The sequence below is a fragment of the Pongo pygmaeus genome, chromosome 1 (assembly GCF_028885625.2).
Source record: "Pongo pygmaeus isolate AG05252 chromosome 1, NHGRI_mPonPyg2-v2.0_pri, whole genome shotgun sequence".
NCBI lineage: Eukaryota > Metazoa > Chordata > Mammalia > Primates > Hominidae > Pongo > Pongo pygmaeus.
Genome location: NC_072373.2, coordinates 218706376 through 218721259, shown reverse-complemented (window position 1 = coordinate 218721259; position 14884 = coordinate 218706376). Strand labels below are relative to the sequence as shown.

The 14884-nt window shown below is 48.0% G+C and overlaps 1 protein-coding gene and 1 non-coding gene across 6 annotated transcripts in view; both read left to right on the top strand.

Moving 5' to 3' along the window:
- Positions 1-13539, top strand: part of VPS13D (vacuolar protein sorting 13 homolog D) — a 282547-nt gene extending 269008 nt beyond the window's left edge. For all 5 annotated transcript variants that reach the window (XM_054438655.2, XM_054438652.2, XM_054438651.2 and 2 more), the window contains 2 exons: positions 8389-8629; positions 10399-13539. In XM_054438655.2, coding sequence (XP_054294630.1) covers positions 8389-8629; positions 10399-10530 — 373 coding nt within the window. In that variant the 3' untranslated portion in view covers positions 10531-13539. The remainder of the gene's footprint in view (positions 1-8388; positions 8630-10398) is intronic.
- On the top strand, positions 8782-8933 carry LOC129022034 (small nucleolar RNA ACA59). Its single transcript, XR_008496200.1, has one exon. It is a non-coding gene; the product is annotated as a small nucleolar RNA ACA59 (small nucleolar RNA).
- Positions 13540-14884: the final 1345 nt, after the last annotated feature.

The following is a 14884-nucleotide window of genomic DNA, read 5'->3' as shown; positions in this document are numbered from 1 at the left end:
GGGGATATCAAAAGCCGAATCCAGAAGGTATTTGTTGCTTGCCGGATAGAATGGCATCTTCCTACATGTGCCTTGTGTGACCCCTGTGGTGTTATTAGAAGGTCTCTTGAAAATGGAGTTGTATTTTCTTGTTTCGTCTACTTGGGTTGCCATTATAAAATATTATAGGCTGGGTAGCTTAAGCAACAGAAATTTGTCTTCTCGCAGTTCTAAAGGCTGAGAGGTCCAGGATCAAGGCATCTTCTGATACTGCTGCTGGTGGGGGTTCTCTTCCTGGCTTGCAGATAGCCCTCTTCTCACTGTGTCCCCACATTGCAGAGAGAGAGGGGGAGCTCTCTGGTGTCTCTTATAAGGGTACTAATCCTATCAGCTCAGGGCCCCAACCTTATGACTTAATTTAACTGTAATTACTTTCTTACTCCAAATGGTCACATTGGGGTTAGGGCTTCCACATATGAATTGGCGGGGAGGGGGTAACTCTGTCCACAGCAGGTGTTGCTAATAGGTTCTGCCTTTTCAGTCCAGTGCCCAGAGTGTCCATCAGTTCACTCCAGGGAGAACTTTATATTCCTGCCTTCCTTGGGGCAGGGATTTGGTACCATGACTGCTCTTGATACTGCTCTGTAGGTGGAACTTTTAGCCTTTGGATAGGGGGTCTAGAGAGTCATTTCTCAGGTCTGGCAGGACGTGGTGCAGAGTCTACTACAACGGCAGCCCTGTGAGGCTGGGATTTTTGCCTGTTCCATTCAGGAAAGAATCTTCAGCACATAGAACAATGCCTGGCATCTAATAGGTACCCAGTACATATAGCCAGATAGCTGCAGTTCAGCATTTGTGTTCACATGCATCCATTTTCCAATCATTTGGGGGTTTTTTAGTCACAGGCTAAATGAGATATAAATTATTGCATGTTGTCTTTTCATTTTCCTCCCCAACTCACCTCTATTCAAGTCGAACTATCTCTGGTCACTGTGAAATTTGTTTGCAATGGGAGAAATTGCGTGGTACAGCCAGCATAGGACTGCTCCCAGTGAGATACACACATTGAAAAACAGAGCCAGAGAGAGCTAAAAACTGGAATCAAAATGAAATCAGTACAGTAGTTTTCATGAAACTCATGAAATTCATATGAACTAGGAAGAGATATTGGCATGAATGAATTTTGACTTTAAAGATGAAAACCATGTGTCTCCACCCAAGTTGTGGGTTAAATCTTGCCAGTGAATGCTGAAGGAGGCACGTGACCACGGCCTTCCCATGTACAAGTCTTCCTTGTACACTTCAGGGAGTGTGGCGCATGTTCCTCTGAAGTGTCCTCGGTTGTCAGCCTGGGTCTTCGCGGTGGAGTGAACATTACACTCATCACTTTGCAAGAAAGGAGTTTTCAGGAAAAGCCCACGAGCGCCAAATTATACCTCTGACTTTTATCCTAGATTTGTAATTAAAAACATGTTTAAAGACCTAATTATTTGCATATTTCACTTCAGAGTTAACCCCTTTAAAGGATCTTTAATACCTTGCTCTACTGTTCTGACTAAATGTTTCCACATTTCTTTCCAGTTAGGCTCACTGTTTCACTTCTGGAAAATGTTGTGTAATTATTTCCCGATGGAGTGAAAACCCCACAAAGTCCCCAGTGCCTTGGTGACTTCAACTTTGTTCTCCCAGATCGAGTTGCATTTAATTTTGTCATTCTATTTAATTAATTAATATTAAAAAGATAGTTACCGACGTATGATTTCTGGTCTGGCCAGCTGAAAAGTCTTCACTTTCAAATTGCTTATATATTCCTCTGATGAGTTGCACAATTGTCATTGCTTCCCATCTTTCTCAATTTTGGTTTTGAAAAAGGATCTGGATTAAGATGATGTTAAAGGAAAATTTGTCCTATATGGTGAAATTAATTTTTCTTTCTAACTCATGTCTCATTTGTAGCCAGAAACTCATTTTATTTTTTTTAAGGTACCTATTTTATTTCTAATACTGCATCACATATAACGGTGCACACCAGGCTGGTGAGCAGTAGGGTGGCTCCTGCCTTTTAAAAAACGCTTATGAGCAACCCACGTGACCTACAAAGCTGCTCTAATGTACTGCTTTTTGGAATTAAGACAATTTAAATTGTACTTTTTAAATGTAGTTTTAGAAAGTAACATTTATGGGATTTTTTAAATACAGAAAAGTAAAAAAATAAAAGTAGCCTATGCATCCACCAGCCAGATAAGTCGTTCCTCTTTTCAATTTTTTGTAGAGGTGAGGTCTCGCCATGTTGCCCAGGCTGGTCTGAACTCCTGGCCTCAAGTCATCCTCCCACCTCAGTCTCCCAAAGAGCTATAAGGCCAAAGTGGGAGGATCGCTTGAGGCCGGGAGTTCAAGACCAGCCTGAGCAACATGGCAAAACCCCATCCATACAAAAGTTAGCCAGGCATGGTGGCACATACCTGTAGCCCCAGCTACTTGGGAAGCTGAGGTGGGAGGATGGCTTGAGCCTGGGAGGTCAAGGCTGCAGTGAGCTGAGATCACGCCACTGCACTCCAGCCTGGGTGACAGAGTGAGACCCTGTCTCAAAAAGATACTCATATGCATGGTTAGCAAATCTAAGAGTATAGAAGAAAATAAAATCAAGAGTAAAAGTCTCTTTTCTTATCTACTTTGTAAACATGCTGTTTATGATTTTTGTATCTTATCTCCTTGAGAAATTTCACAGAGAGAGAGAAATCAGGAAAATTTTTGAGCACACCATATAATATTGATTCTAATAGCATATCATGATAAATACAAACCTTATAGTAACATATACAGTCTCAAAATAAAAACAATTCCTCCTTCTGAGGAATGGAATAGAATTTATTAGATTCCATTTCCTAAACCAGGAAATAATGTACTAGTAACTACTGACACTTACAGAATTGGCCATTTGTTGATATGCCTCTGAATTAAAACTTGCATTTGGCAGATGGCTCAGCTACTCTGATAAAGTTAAAGGTTTGCTAAATCTTTAAAAGCTAAATCAGGAGTTCTAAGAGAAGTTTTCAACTTTCCTACTGGTAACATGTGTCCAGCATCCAAAGTTGCCTGTGCACTGGCAAATGTCTTGCCTTACCATAATGCCAGTGTCATTTTCTGAGACAGACTAACGCATACATTTATTGAATCCTACTATGTGCCAGGGTGAGTAAGAAATTTCCTCTGTCCTCAGTGCGTTCACAGTTTAGCAGGGGAAGCAGACACTGTATTACCAACAACCTATAACATATATTGCTGTTAAAATAGAAGTATGAGCAACGTCTTATGGAACCACAGATGGGAAGTGATTAATTTATACTGGAAAGCCAGGGAAGGCTTTACAGAGAAGGCGCTGGACAAGTCGCCTGACCTTGCAGGAGGCAGAGGAATGTGCCAAGGAGAGAAGGCGCATGGGCAGAGCACAGTGCTGGGCAGAGACACGGGCCAGAAGAGCTCACGGCAGGTCTGGAGAATTTGGGATCAGCCTTTTGTAGCAGCAGCACATGTGGAGAGAAGGAGCAGAGGCTGGAAGTGTGGGTTCCCAGGCCGGTTGCTGAAGGCTGAACTTAGCGGTCATGCCGAGGAGCTTGCCTCTTCTGTAGGTGGGAGTGAGATTGTGAGGAAGAGGATCCCACTCAAAATTCCTCATGAAAAATAAAACCTTGACAGCAGCAGGTAGAGAGACTGAAGGCAGGAAGCCAGTTAGGAGGCCCATGGGGTAGTCCAGGTAGAAGGTGGAGAGGCCTGAACACAGTGGCCGTAACGATGACTAGAAGAGGACAGATTGGAGAGGCATTTAGGAGGCAGCATCAGTGGATCCCCCAACTGCTAAATTGGAATCTGAGTGAGGAGGAGGGTTGAGAGTGGCTCTGGGCTCCTTGCCTGTCTGGTTGATGAGGCTGGGGGTGCTGAAGAGCAAGGGTTGGAGAAGAAGCATCTCCCCAGTGGACATGTTGAGGTGCCCTGAAGAGGGCCTGGCACTCAGAGTGACACTGGGCCCAGACATGGAGTCAGGGCCATAGGTAGACCGGGGGTGGGTAACGCCTAGGGGTAGAGGAGCCTGTTCCAGGAGCACTGAGTCAGGCGTCTCAGAATGCTTCTGATTTTGAAATGACTCCAGAGGGAGTAGAATCAGGTATATAAACGAGTTAATATCGAAAAAAAAAAAGAGCGGGAGGAAAATTAAGTCGAGTGGCTGAAACAGTTACTTGGCAGATTTCTCCCTGAGAGAAGTTGGTCATGAGTCTGTTTTCCATGTGGCCTTCTAGAGAGACATCTCTCTCCAATCTGCTGATGAGAGGATGTGTGGGGGAAGGAGGGGTCATCCCCACAGGTTTGGGGTAACTGGGCACCTGTTCTCAACAGAAGAGCCACCATTAACTGCGGATCTCTTCTGTGAGGGGCACGTAGATTAGCTCACACCATCACAGTGGCCCCGCGGAGTAGACCCATGGGGTTCTACACATCAGGATGGGGAAGCTCTGGGCAAAGTGAGAGGCGGAGACGACTGGCATCAGGGTGGCTGGCTCCCCTGGCAAGGCTGCAGTGTGGCTTGGGAGGACGTTGTGACCTGCCCCAGAGGAGGCCTGAGGCTGCTGTTGATGGTACCATGGCTGCTGTTGTTGAGAATGCCCCGTGGTTCATGGTTTATGGATGTCATTAGTGACAGTGGGTTCTACTAAGGCGGCACTGGCTCCTGGCAGATTCACCCACTCTTAGCACCTGTCATCTTGGAAAAGGGTGTAAGCTGGTGCCGCAGCCTTCCCTTCTCTCAGAAGAAACTTTCTGACACTGAGCCCCAAGACCAGAGTATCCTCTTTCTCTCCTTAAAGGGGAGTTAAAACTTTTTTCTTTCTTCTTTTCTTTTCTTTTGTAATAGAGATGGGGGTCTCACTATGTGACCCAGGATGGTCTCAAACTCCTGGGCTCCAGCGATCCTCCCGCCTCAGCTTCCCAAAGTGCTGGGATTATAGGTGGGAGCCACCATGCTCTGCCCCAAGAGTTGAAACTTTTAACCGAGGTTTAAGAATAGTATAAAAATCCTATTTTTTAAATAGAATCAATTATAGTATCTACAGCAACCTAAAATGTGTCAACTGAATACTGAGGTGACTTCTCTAGGTCTCAGATTGGAAGGATAAAGCTTATCTGATGCTGTGTGTTTCTCTAGGTCTCAGATTGGAAGGATAAAGCTTATCTGATGCTGTGTGTTTCTGGCTGCATTTTTTTGCTCCCCTTTCCTCTCAGTTAATAGCAGATCAGAGAACAGAAGGAGTTTGCTCAGGGCCACCTGAGACCACGGTGGCCTTCTTCCCTTGAGGTTTTTCCAACAGTCACTCATTCGTGGACCAAAAGCAGGCCTTGCGGGAAGCTTGATTCTAAGGGCAGTGAAGACGAGAGCCTGGGGTCGAGACTACAAAGCAGTGTGAGCACTCAAGGAACCTCAAGTGAGGCAAAGGAAAGCCTGGGAGAACTAGGCCAGGGACGGGGAATTGCCTGTGGCTTTAGGGAAAGGGAACGGAAGAAGGTGCAGCTGGGCAGAGGGGAGGGCGGGGAGCGTGCCGCGTTTGCCAGGCTTCTCTTACCACCCTGAGTTTTGCTGCTTCTCTCACAGAGTGACAAGTTTGGTATCAGGCTCCATTAGATAAGGGGTCTGGTCTGGAGCTGTTTAATTATTCTTTGATGTGTTTGGCAGATTTTGTAAAAAAAAGAAAAAAAGAAAAAAGAAAAAAAATTAAAATTAATAGTAATAACGATGATGATGCAACCCAAAGCCCTGGCCGTTGTGGGATGCAGGAAAGCCACAGGAGGATGATGGGAACAGAGCTGTGGCCGCCTGGTCCCTGGGGTCACTGCCCAGTTCCAGCTGTGGCCTCACTTTCTCCCTTCTCCTTCCTTCAGCCAGACCTTTTGCTCTGATCTGCTTTTGATTTGAAAAGACTTTAGAACATTTCATGCACAATTTCCAAAAATACATTATTATCAGTAGCAGCTTCGGGGCATGCACAGGGTCCTGGACTTACAGGACAGAGATCCGTGTGGAGTGAAGCACTGCCTTCCCCCACTTACCCTTCTGTATGGCCATGAATTCCTTGATCTCCGTGCTCACTTTGTGAAGAAACTGGCAGGGGTTACCCTCCACCAGAGAGATGAAGGAGCCTGAGCTACCAAGAAAGCAACGGACTCGGCCAGAGTCAGCCAGCGGGCCGGGCTTTCCTGCTGGCTTGGCCTGTGTTTCCTTCACTGTGCTCTCTACTTTTCCGGAGGGCGTCCCAGCTCAGAGTCACCCCTCCTCCAGAAGTGGTTCTGGCCTGATGGAGGACTTGAACCATCTGGGGCATCTTGGAAAAGAGTCTGTTTTAAAGCCTATAGAAGTGTTCCGGGATGGAAAGCACACTAGTCATGTCAGCCACTCTGGCCTGGGTGTGAGAGCATCTGCCCAGATGGGAAGCCCTTGGCTGACATGTAAATGTCAGCTATGTCGAGTGCCCAGTGTGGTGGCACTGGGGGCTGGGGGCTGGGCAATGAGGCGGAAGTGCCTGTGCTGTGCTCACCTAGAGGAAAGAGCCTCAAATCTCAGTCGGATTTTTCATGCACATTCCTGCTGTCATCCCAATCATGGTGGCCAACTTTGGAATCTCCTTGGAGAGCCCGTGACGGCCTCAGTGGCTGTGCAGCAGGCCAACAAATGCTCAGGAGTGTAGGCTGCTCCTGGGTCTCAGCTCAGGTCCCCACCGGTTCTGGCTGGCGCTGTGTCACCTCTTCTCTGTGTCAGGATCATTTTTATCCCTCTCTGTCTGTCTTTCTGTCTTTCCCCGTGCCCTCCTTTCTTCCCTGGACCAGCTATTTCAGATTCCATTCAACTCTGTTCAGTGATGCTGCCGCTCTCAATGCTGTTAGAGCACAAGATGTGAGAACGTCTGTGCTGAGTGGCCTGAACACTGAGGGCTGCGGGTCTTTCTAATTTCGGCATTGAGACTTTACAAGTTCACATTCTTGGCATTGCCAATCAGTTAGAATAGAACAATAAACCCCAGTTTTTGTCACGGGCGTCTGTAATTAAAATGGCAACTGGAACAAGGCAGTCACTTACTGAGCGCTGATGGGGTGGCCAACTCTGTGGGGTGCTCAGGAAGACACGGGGCTATGAGATATGGACTCCACTTAGAGGGCTCACCTCAGAGTCAGAGAGCAAAGAGACTTATCCAGGACACGTGGAAAGAATGAGTTTGTGCCTGGCCATGCTTTGGGGGCCATCGCAATTAAATGCTCAATGTGGGGGATGCTTCACAGAGAAGTTAGAACCTGTGATCCTTGCGGGGAGGGGGATGGGATTTAGAGAAGTTGAGAGAGCAAGTGTGCGTCCTGCATGGACCCCAAGTGAGCGAGGGCCCGGCAGCCTGCTCCCCTCGACAGGCAGGCCACCTCCTGCTCCCAGGCTTCTGCCTCCTTCAGAGGACCTGGGAACAGCGCCGTTCTGGACCCAGGTTTCAGAACACTTCCAGGTGGAGCCTGGCCCTGAGCAATTCAGTTTGCCAGCGGGAGCTCGACTGCCACTCTGTCGTCAGCCTTTAGTATTCCTGCCGCTGTCCATCCTCGTCTGCTGTCCCCGTTGTGAAGGTCTGTCACAAGATGCGGGGGAGGCAGCCAGGCCCGGGAGAATTGTCACACTGTTCCCAAGGTTCACTGCTTTTCATTCAGTGGCCAGAGAGGTTTGATGTGCATAAATTTCCACTTTGAATGTGTGAGCTCCATGATAGAGGAATTCAGTTTTTTTGGAGTGGCCCTAAAGCTCCTGAAGTAACAACCAGAAATTTCCAAAAGGAAGATGACAGCTTTACCTAAGAAAGCGTTTTCTGACTCTTTGAGTTTTCTGAACATGGAGTGGATGGGGGAGTGCCCTGTCCCTGGAGGTGCTGAGCTTAGAGAGGGAGGAAGCGGATGGTGGGGTGCAGGTGTTTTAATGCCAGGCTGTCTCTTCATAGCGTGCTGTTTGGTGAACCTGTTTAATTCTGCTTTTTCCCCCTCAGCTTTCAGTGCCCCCAGCCGTGTCTTCTCACCCCTTCATGTTTCCCTCTCCTCTGCCAGGCAGTGAACTTTCTCAGCTGCTCCTTCAGTTTCACATTGAAAGGTGTCGTGTTTTCTGTTTTGTCAAATAGAGTATTGTTACAGTTTTCTGTAAGCTTTAAGCTATCCAAAAATGCTCACAGAAAAACAACAACAAACACCCACAAGATAGAATTTCAGGATTTAGAAGGATTTCCCAGCAAGGGGGCCAGGATTTGCACTCAGGCCCTGGGGCCACAGAGCCCGCAGTGGGCCTCCCCCTGATGCTGGGCGAAGCCCCAGGTGTCACTCCTGTGTTCCCGTCTCGCTTTGCAGCTTCATCGCTGTGGAGAACATTGACAGCTACTGCGTGCTCATCTCCTCCAAAGCTGTTTACTTCCTGAAAAGTGGAGACTACGTGGATCGAGAAGCCATTTTCCTAGAAGTCAAATATGATGACCTCTACCACTGCCTTGTCTCCAAAGACCATGGGAAGGTGTATGTGCAGGTGACCAAGAAAGCCGTGAGCACGAGCAGTGGAGTGTCCATCCCCGGCCCCTCCCACCAGAAGCCCATGGTGAGTGCCCGGCTGTTCTCAGGCTCCTGAGGGGCGGGGCCAGGGCCTCGATGCCTCCGCCCTGCTTCCCCCTCCTCAGCAGGAGCTCATTTAGGAGGTTCAGGCTGGGCCCTTCCCAGGAGTGCTGCCTCTCAGTCCTGAACATGGGAGGGGCCCAGGGTATGTTCACGGGGCGATGCCGCCCTCCCAGCTGGCCCATGGATGACCCTGGGAACGTTAACTGTCTCACAACGTTTGTGCCTCAGTTACCCATAGATGTAGTGAGGGTAACAATACTTACTCTCGTTGGTGATAAGGAACAGCTAATACAACACACAGGGTTTTTCTGCTCCCAAAATGGGATTATTCAGTGCACCGAATCAAAGAAAGCACTGGAGCTCACGCTGGTTTCTCCTTAACAGTGGAAACCGTAACTTTTGTTCTAGTAGCATCTAGCATGCTCAATAAGTATTAGTAAATAAAAGTTATACTTTACCTCCAAAGGGGACAAGGTGTTGTTATGACAAGGCTTTTAAATAATAAAGCTCCTGCGAATAGCTAATGTTCCTGGAGGGCTGGTTGTCTTGTGGGTTTTCTGATCACTGTGTTGCTGTCATCCCCTCCTCACTATTGGTCATAGCAGGTGATTCATTCAAGGCTACACAGCTGACCTTGAGGAGCCGGGGTTCAAATCCAAGTGGCTTGGCACCAGGGCTGGCTGCAGAGCCCCTCGCGGATCTGTCTCTAGCCAGTCGGCCCTGGTGGCTTGCCATGACACCCAGGTGTTAGTCCTGCTCATTCTCACCCAGTATACCCAGATTTTGAAGTTTGCATTCAAGAATGATACGTTAATCTGCTCTCTCTACGGTTCGGAAATAGCGCCAGCCTTATTGGGCCTCTCTCCCCCAGAGTCCTTTGGCCTCCCCCTGCTCAGGAATGCCCTTGGGCCTGTTTGGGCTTGTGTAAGGCTCCCCTGGGGTCATCGGCTTAAGTTAGAGCTGGCTGATGAAGAGGGCGAGCACCTCAAAGTGTGAGTATTTCTCCACATCCCTTCACTGTAGCAGGTGGGCAGCCTCGCCCACTATACTTCTGCCCCTTTCAAAGCAGGTGGGCAGAGGTGTTCGTGGTAAGAAAGACCTAGAGGCTTTTGTTCGCTGATTCTTCTTCCTTCATCAGCCGTCACCAGACCTTAGATGTGAATCCCACATTCTTGCTCTTGGTCTTACCTCTGCAGATCAGTTATGGCCGGGGGGGAGGTCCCAAATGTCAGGTTAGTATGGGTTGGCTGTACAGTCCTGGGAAATGTTTAAAAAGACAGACCGGCCGGGCACGGTGGCTCATGCCTGTAATCCCAGCACTTTGGGAGGCCGAGGCGGGCGGATCACGAGGTCAGGAGTTGGAGACCATCCTGGCTAACACGGTGAAACCCCATCTCTACTAAAAGAAAAAAAAAAAAAAAATGTTAGCCTGGCACACGCCTGTAGTCCCAGCTACTCGGGAGGCTGAGGCAGGAGAATCGCTTGAACCCGGGAGACGGAGGTTGCAGTGAACCAAGATCGCGCCTGGGCGACAGAGACTCCGTCTCAAAAAAAAAAAAAATAATAATTGCAGGGACCCACCCCAGACTTGTGAGTGTGAGTGAAGTAGGAGCAGCCCCGGCCATCACTGTTTCTTTAACGTGTACATCCCATCCTGAGACGCAGCTGGGCTGGGAGCCGCTGCCTCGGTGGATCTGATTCCTGGGTGTCCCCATCCTGGGGACAGGTGACCCATCCTGTTCTCCTCCTTAGGTCCACGTGAAATCTGAGGTCCTCGCTGTCAAGTTGTCACAAGAAATAAACTACGCAAAGAGCCTCTACTATGAACAGCAGCTTATGTTAAGACTCAGTGAAAACCGAGAGCAGCTGGAGCTGGACTCCTGAAGCCCCGCTGCCGAGACGGGTGCTCCTGACACAGCGCAGACCCACCGGGAGGAAAGAGGCCGAGCTCTCGGCTGACATTAGAGGCAGAACCGGAGTTGGGTTTGGGGAAGTTGTCAAGGAATGAGGGAAAGTAAATCCTCATGAGGAAAAGTATAAATGGAAATCGTATTAATTTGTGAGGCAGGGAGTTATTTTAGATTATGGGAAATAATTTTTAAAGGTATTGGTTAAATAACGTTTAAAAACATGTACTGAGATGAATCTAATTTTTAGATTGCCCTGTATTTTGTTAACATGTATATATGTACAACAGTGTGTTTGTAAATATATAGGAATGTTTCTGAACAGGGCCTGTGCTATGTGTAAAGGTTTGTTAACTGTAAAGTAATATAAAATTATATTGGATCTTCTATTGCACTAATTCTAGATGTCTAATTCAGGATACTGTCTATAGAAAGGCATTCTTAAAAGTTAAAGAATGTTACATCTTAGTTTTGGAGACTAAAGTATTCCCAGTAAAGTGGGTTGAGGCGAGGGCTGTGGTCCTGAAAGGGACGCCTTTGACATCGTGGCCGTCCAGTTGGGCCGTGAGCTGTGGCACCCAGGACTGGCGCTGGCCCTTCGGAAGGATCTAGGAGAGGGGTTTGGGAGCCCACTTTTAATTTCTCACCCCCATTTTACAAAGAGTGCTTAGATTCTCACAAATTATGTTGTAAGTTATGCATTTGGCTTTTTCCTAACTAGTCTTACCAAACTTAGGGGGAAACCTGTGCTCCATTACCACACGTGTGCAAGTCAGCATTGTAAGTTTTCTCAGGTTATTATTAGAGAGGTTGGAAACATTGGTAAACTCTGTTGATTGAGAAGGAAAAAAAAAAATCCCATTGAACTGTTGCAACAAATCAGAAATCCACATAAGAGTGCGCTCCTGCCTGGGCAGCAACAACCAAGAACAAAGCCCCGCGACTGTTTTCTTTTTAATAAAGCCACAGGTGGGCATCGCAGCTCCACAGCCCGAGGGCACACAGGATGGAAACTCCAGGATGAGAAGGGAGCAGGGAGAGTTCCAGAAAGGGGGATGAAATAGGAGTATTAAAAAGCTGCGTTGGTAAGTTTTTCATGGAACCAAGATTTGACGAAGGCATCTCTTATCCTTGGTTTTAAATTCCTGCTGGGAGCAAGGCCTGGTATGAGCGCCCTGGGTCTTGTTTTTGGTGTTTTGCTTTTCTGTAAGGATTAAGCAGATAGGGAGAAGGGAAAAAAGGCCTCATTTTAGAATGAATGAGTCACCTTGTGATTTTTAAATTTTTATTTTAATAAAGCTAATCAATTTCTACAACCTTGTCACATGTAGCTGAGTCTGGGATGACTCAGTGGATCAGTGGATGCGTGGAAGGTTTTGGTGTTTATAACTCATGACCCAAATCCTTCCAAGACACAAATGAAGCTAATCTTCCCCTCCCTTTCCTTTCCCACTTCCCCTCTGTGTCTCTGTGTGTGTGTGTGTGTGTGTGTGTGTGTGTGTGTATGCACGCATGCAGAGAGGAAGGAAGGGAGCTTTAGCACAAGTAGCTACATAGTGTTCAAGGATCAGCTTTCTTGAACTCCGAGCCTTGGTTGCCTTTGCTGAACTCCAAGTTAGTGGATTGCAGAATGGAAACTTGGCTTTTGCAGCACTGGGTGAGTTTTAGTTTGTGTGTGTCTTGCTGGGGGGTGGTGATGATTGTCTCAGCACTCACGCACTGCACAAGATGGCAGCGGGATACAGCCAAGTGGCAGCTCCTCCGCAGCTTCCTCCTCAGCCTCCCTCCTTGCACCCCCACAAGTTTGGCTTGTGGTTTTTGTCATCAGTAACCCACTGCCTGAGATCGTGATCTCTTAAAAGATGAGACTCTCGGAAGGACTGATTGTATGCGTCAGTGAGCCTTCTATCACCTTCTGGAACAAAGTCACTTGAAATCTCTTGATGAGATTAAGGAGTTTAGTGTTACTAAGAAAATCTGCTTTGGGCCGCAGCAGTGCTGGGTGTTCTCAGACCTGACTGAGGAAGTTAGCTGCGGGCTGCCCTGTGGGCTGGTGCTTCAGGAGGAATCCAGAGAAGTGTTGAGATGCCCCCCTTGGGCTCCTTTCTAATTTTAATCAGCTCTTTAAATAGCTGCCCATCTCCTGTGATTGCACAACCAAGCACTTTGACATTTGCACCTTAGGAGAGGCAGATGTTAAAATGGAATCCAAAGACCATCTAGGGCGGGGCTGGGTGGGAGATGGGAGGGCCAACTGCGAGCTGCTCCACTTCTCAGCTCTCCCCTGCCCTACAGCCCTGGGCCAAACAAGGCCAGAAGGTTTCAGGGGCATTTGACATCCCCTCCTGGTTCTCACCAGGAAAACATCCAAAGCTTTGGAGGAAACAGGCCCTGCCCCTGGCTCCTTAAATGCTCCGTCTCTTTGTAAACTGATACTCAGCCAGCAATGCCTAAGACTTTGTTAAGATCATTTCTACTGCTTTTCTTTCTGCCTCAGACACACAGTTCGTCTCTGAGGAAAGTAAAATAAATGGAATAAGAGTAAATTGGGTAAGGAGATATCCAAAGCTACTCAGTCCCTTGACCCAGCACAGTTGGCCGACCCGTGTCACTCCCTGGCTGTCGCTGCTTCTCTGTGCTCACTGAAGGGTGAGCCAGGTCAGTGCTTCCCCAGCCCCTGGGCCTGGTCACTACACAGTGGAAAACAGACAAGCGGCCCCTTCCCCAAATCCCAGGGTGTCTTGCTGCTTGGTGGGTACTCATCGCAACGTTCTGAAGGCTCCAGGGCCACTTTGTTTGTAAGTATGATCTGTGCCTCAAAATACCATAGTAGCTGCTTGATAAAATTCTAAAAATAAAATATCTGGTTCTCTATTATGTAAACACTATTACAGTCACCAGTGTGTGAAGACTCTTGAGTCTGGTTCTCATATCAGAGTCATCATTTTTCTTCCTGTGGAATAAAATGCCTTGTGGACTTCCCAAACTTGTTCTTTTGTTTTCTTCTGGTCTCTTGGTGATCCACAGCTTCTAGAGCTATCACCAGTGACAAATACCAAACATAGTATGATGCTCACAATAAAATGTGGCCTCTCCCCGCAAGCCTGGGGAAGCACCCCCACACCTTAACCAGTCTCAGCCTCCCAAGAGTAAGTGGCAGTCTCTGTGCTACACTGGCTGCTGCTCAGTCAACTCTGAGGTTCCTGGTCCAAGCCCCAGCAGGACAGACGTCACACTTAGGGTTTAGGCAGCTGAAGAAGAAACAGCAAAGGAGGCCGGGCATGGTGGCTCACGCCTATAATCCCAGCACTTTGGGAGGCTGAGGCAGGCGGATCACAAGGTCAGGAGATTGAGACCATCCTGGCTAACATGATGAAACCTTGTCTCTAACCCCCACTATATCGCCCCTCTCTATTCCATCCACTCCACCTCAAAATTAGTAACCTTGTGTGTTGCCCAAATTTTCACCACATTATGTAATTATGTATATAATTAAAAATACAAAAAATTAGCTGGGCATGGTGGTGGGCGCCCGTAGTCCCAGCTACTTGGGAGGCTGAGGCAGGAGAATCGCTTGAACCCGGGAGGCGGAGGTTGCAGTGAGCTGAGATCACGCCACTGCACTCCAGCCTGGCACAACAGCCTGGCAACTCTGTCTCAACAACAACAAAAAAAAAACAGCAAAGGAGACTCAGCAGGATCATCCAGAGATGGAGTGACACCAGGAGGGGATGGATCCTAGAAGCTGAGGCCAGAAAGGTTTCAAAGACTATTGAGTGCTGCTGCTGAGTCGGGTGGGATGCGGACCAACAATTATCAATGGACCTAGCAATGCTGAAGTCACTGGAGACCTTTCTAAGAGCGGTTTCAATGGGGCATTGGAGGTGAAAGCCGGGTTGGAGTAGATTCAAGAGGAAAATGGAAGGAGAGAAATATCAACAGCTCTCTAGAGGAATCTGGCCATAAATGGAGAGAACGGACCAGAAATTCAAGAGGGCAGGGAAGGAATGAGGGAGAAGAGGGCCTGGCAGACCAGGAAGATGGGTGGAGGTGGGGGAGCTTGAGATTCGGTTGATTGCTCCTGATTTCTCACATCAGACAAGAATGAATACAGGGCAGGAAGTGATGCAGATTTGGAGAGAGAGAAGGTGCACGTAGTCATGTAGGATAGCGGGAAAGGGAATAGGCCACAGAAGTGTGGTATGTTTGCCAGGCGACATTAAGGACCCATTTGACATTGATGACCATGAATTTACAGTGGAATCGGGCAGCCTGGTTGTACTTTTGGCCGGCCACATTTAGCTGCACAGCTTCAGTGTTGTAGGATAGGC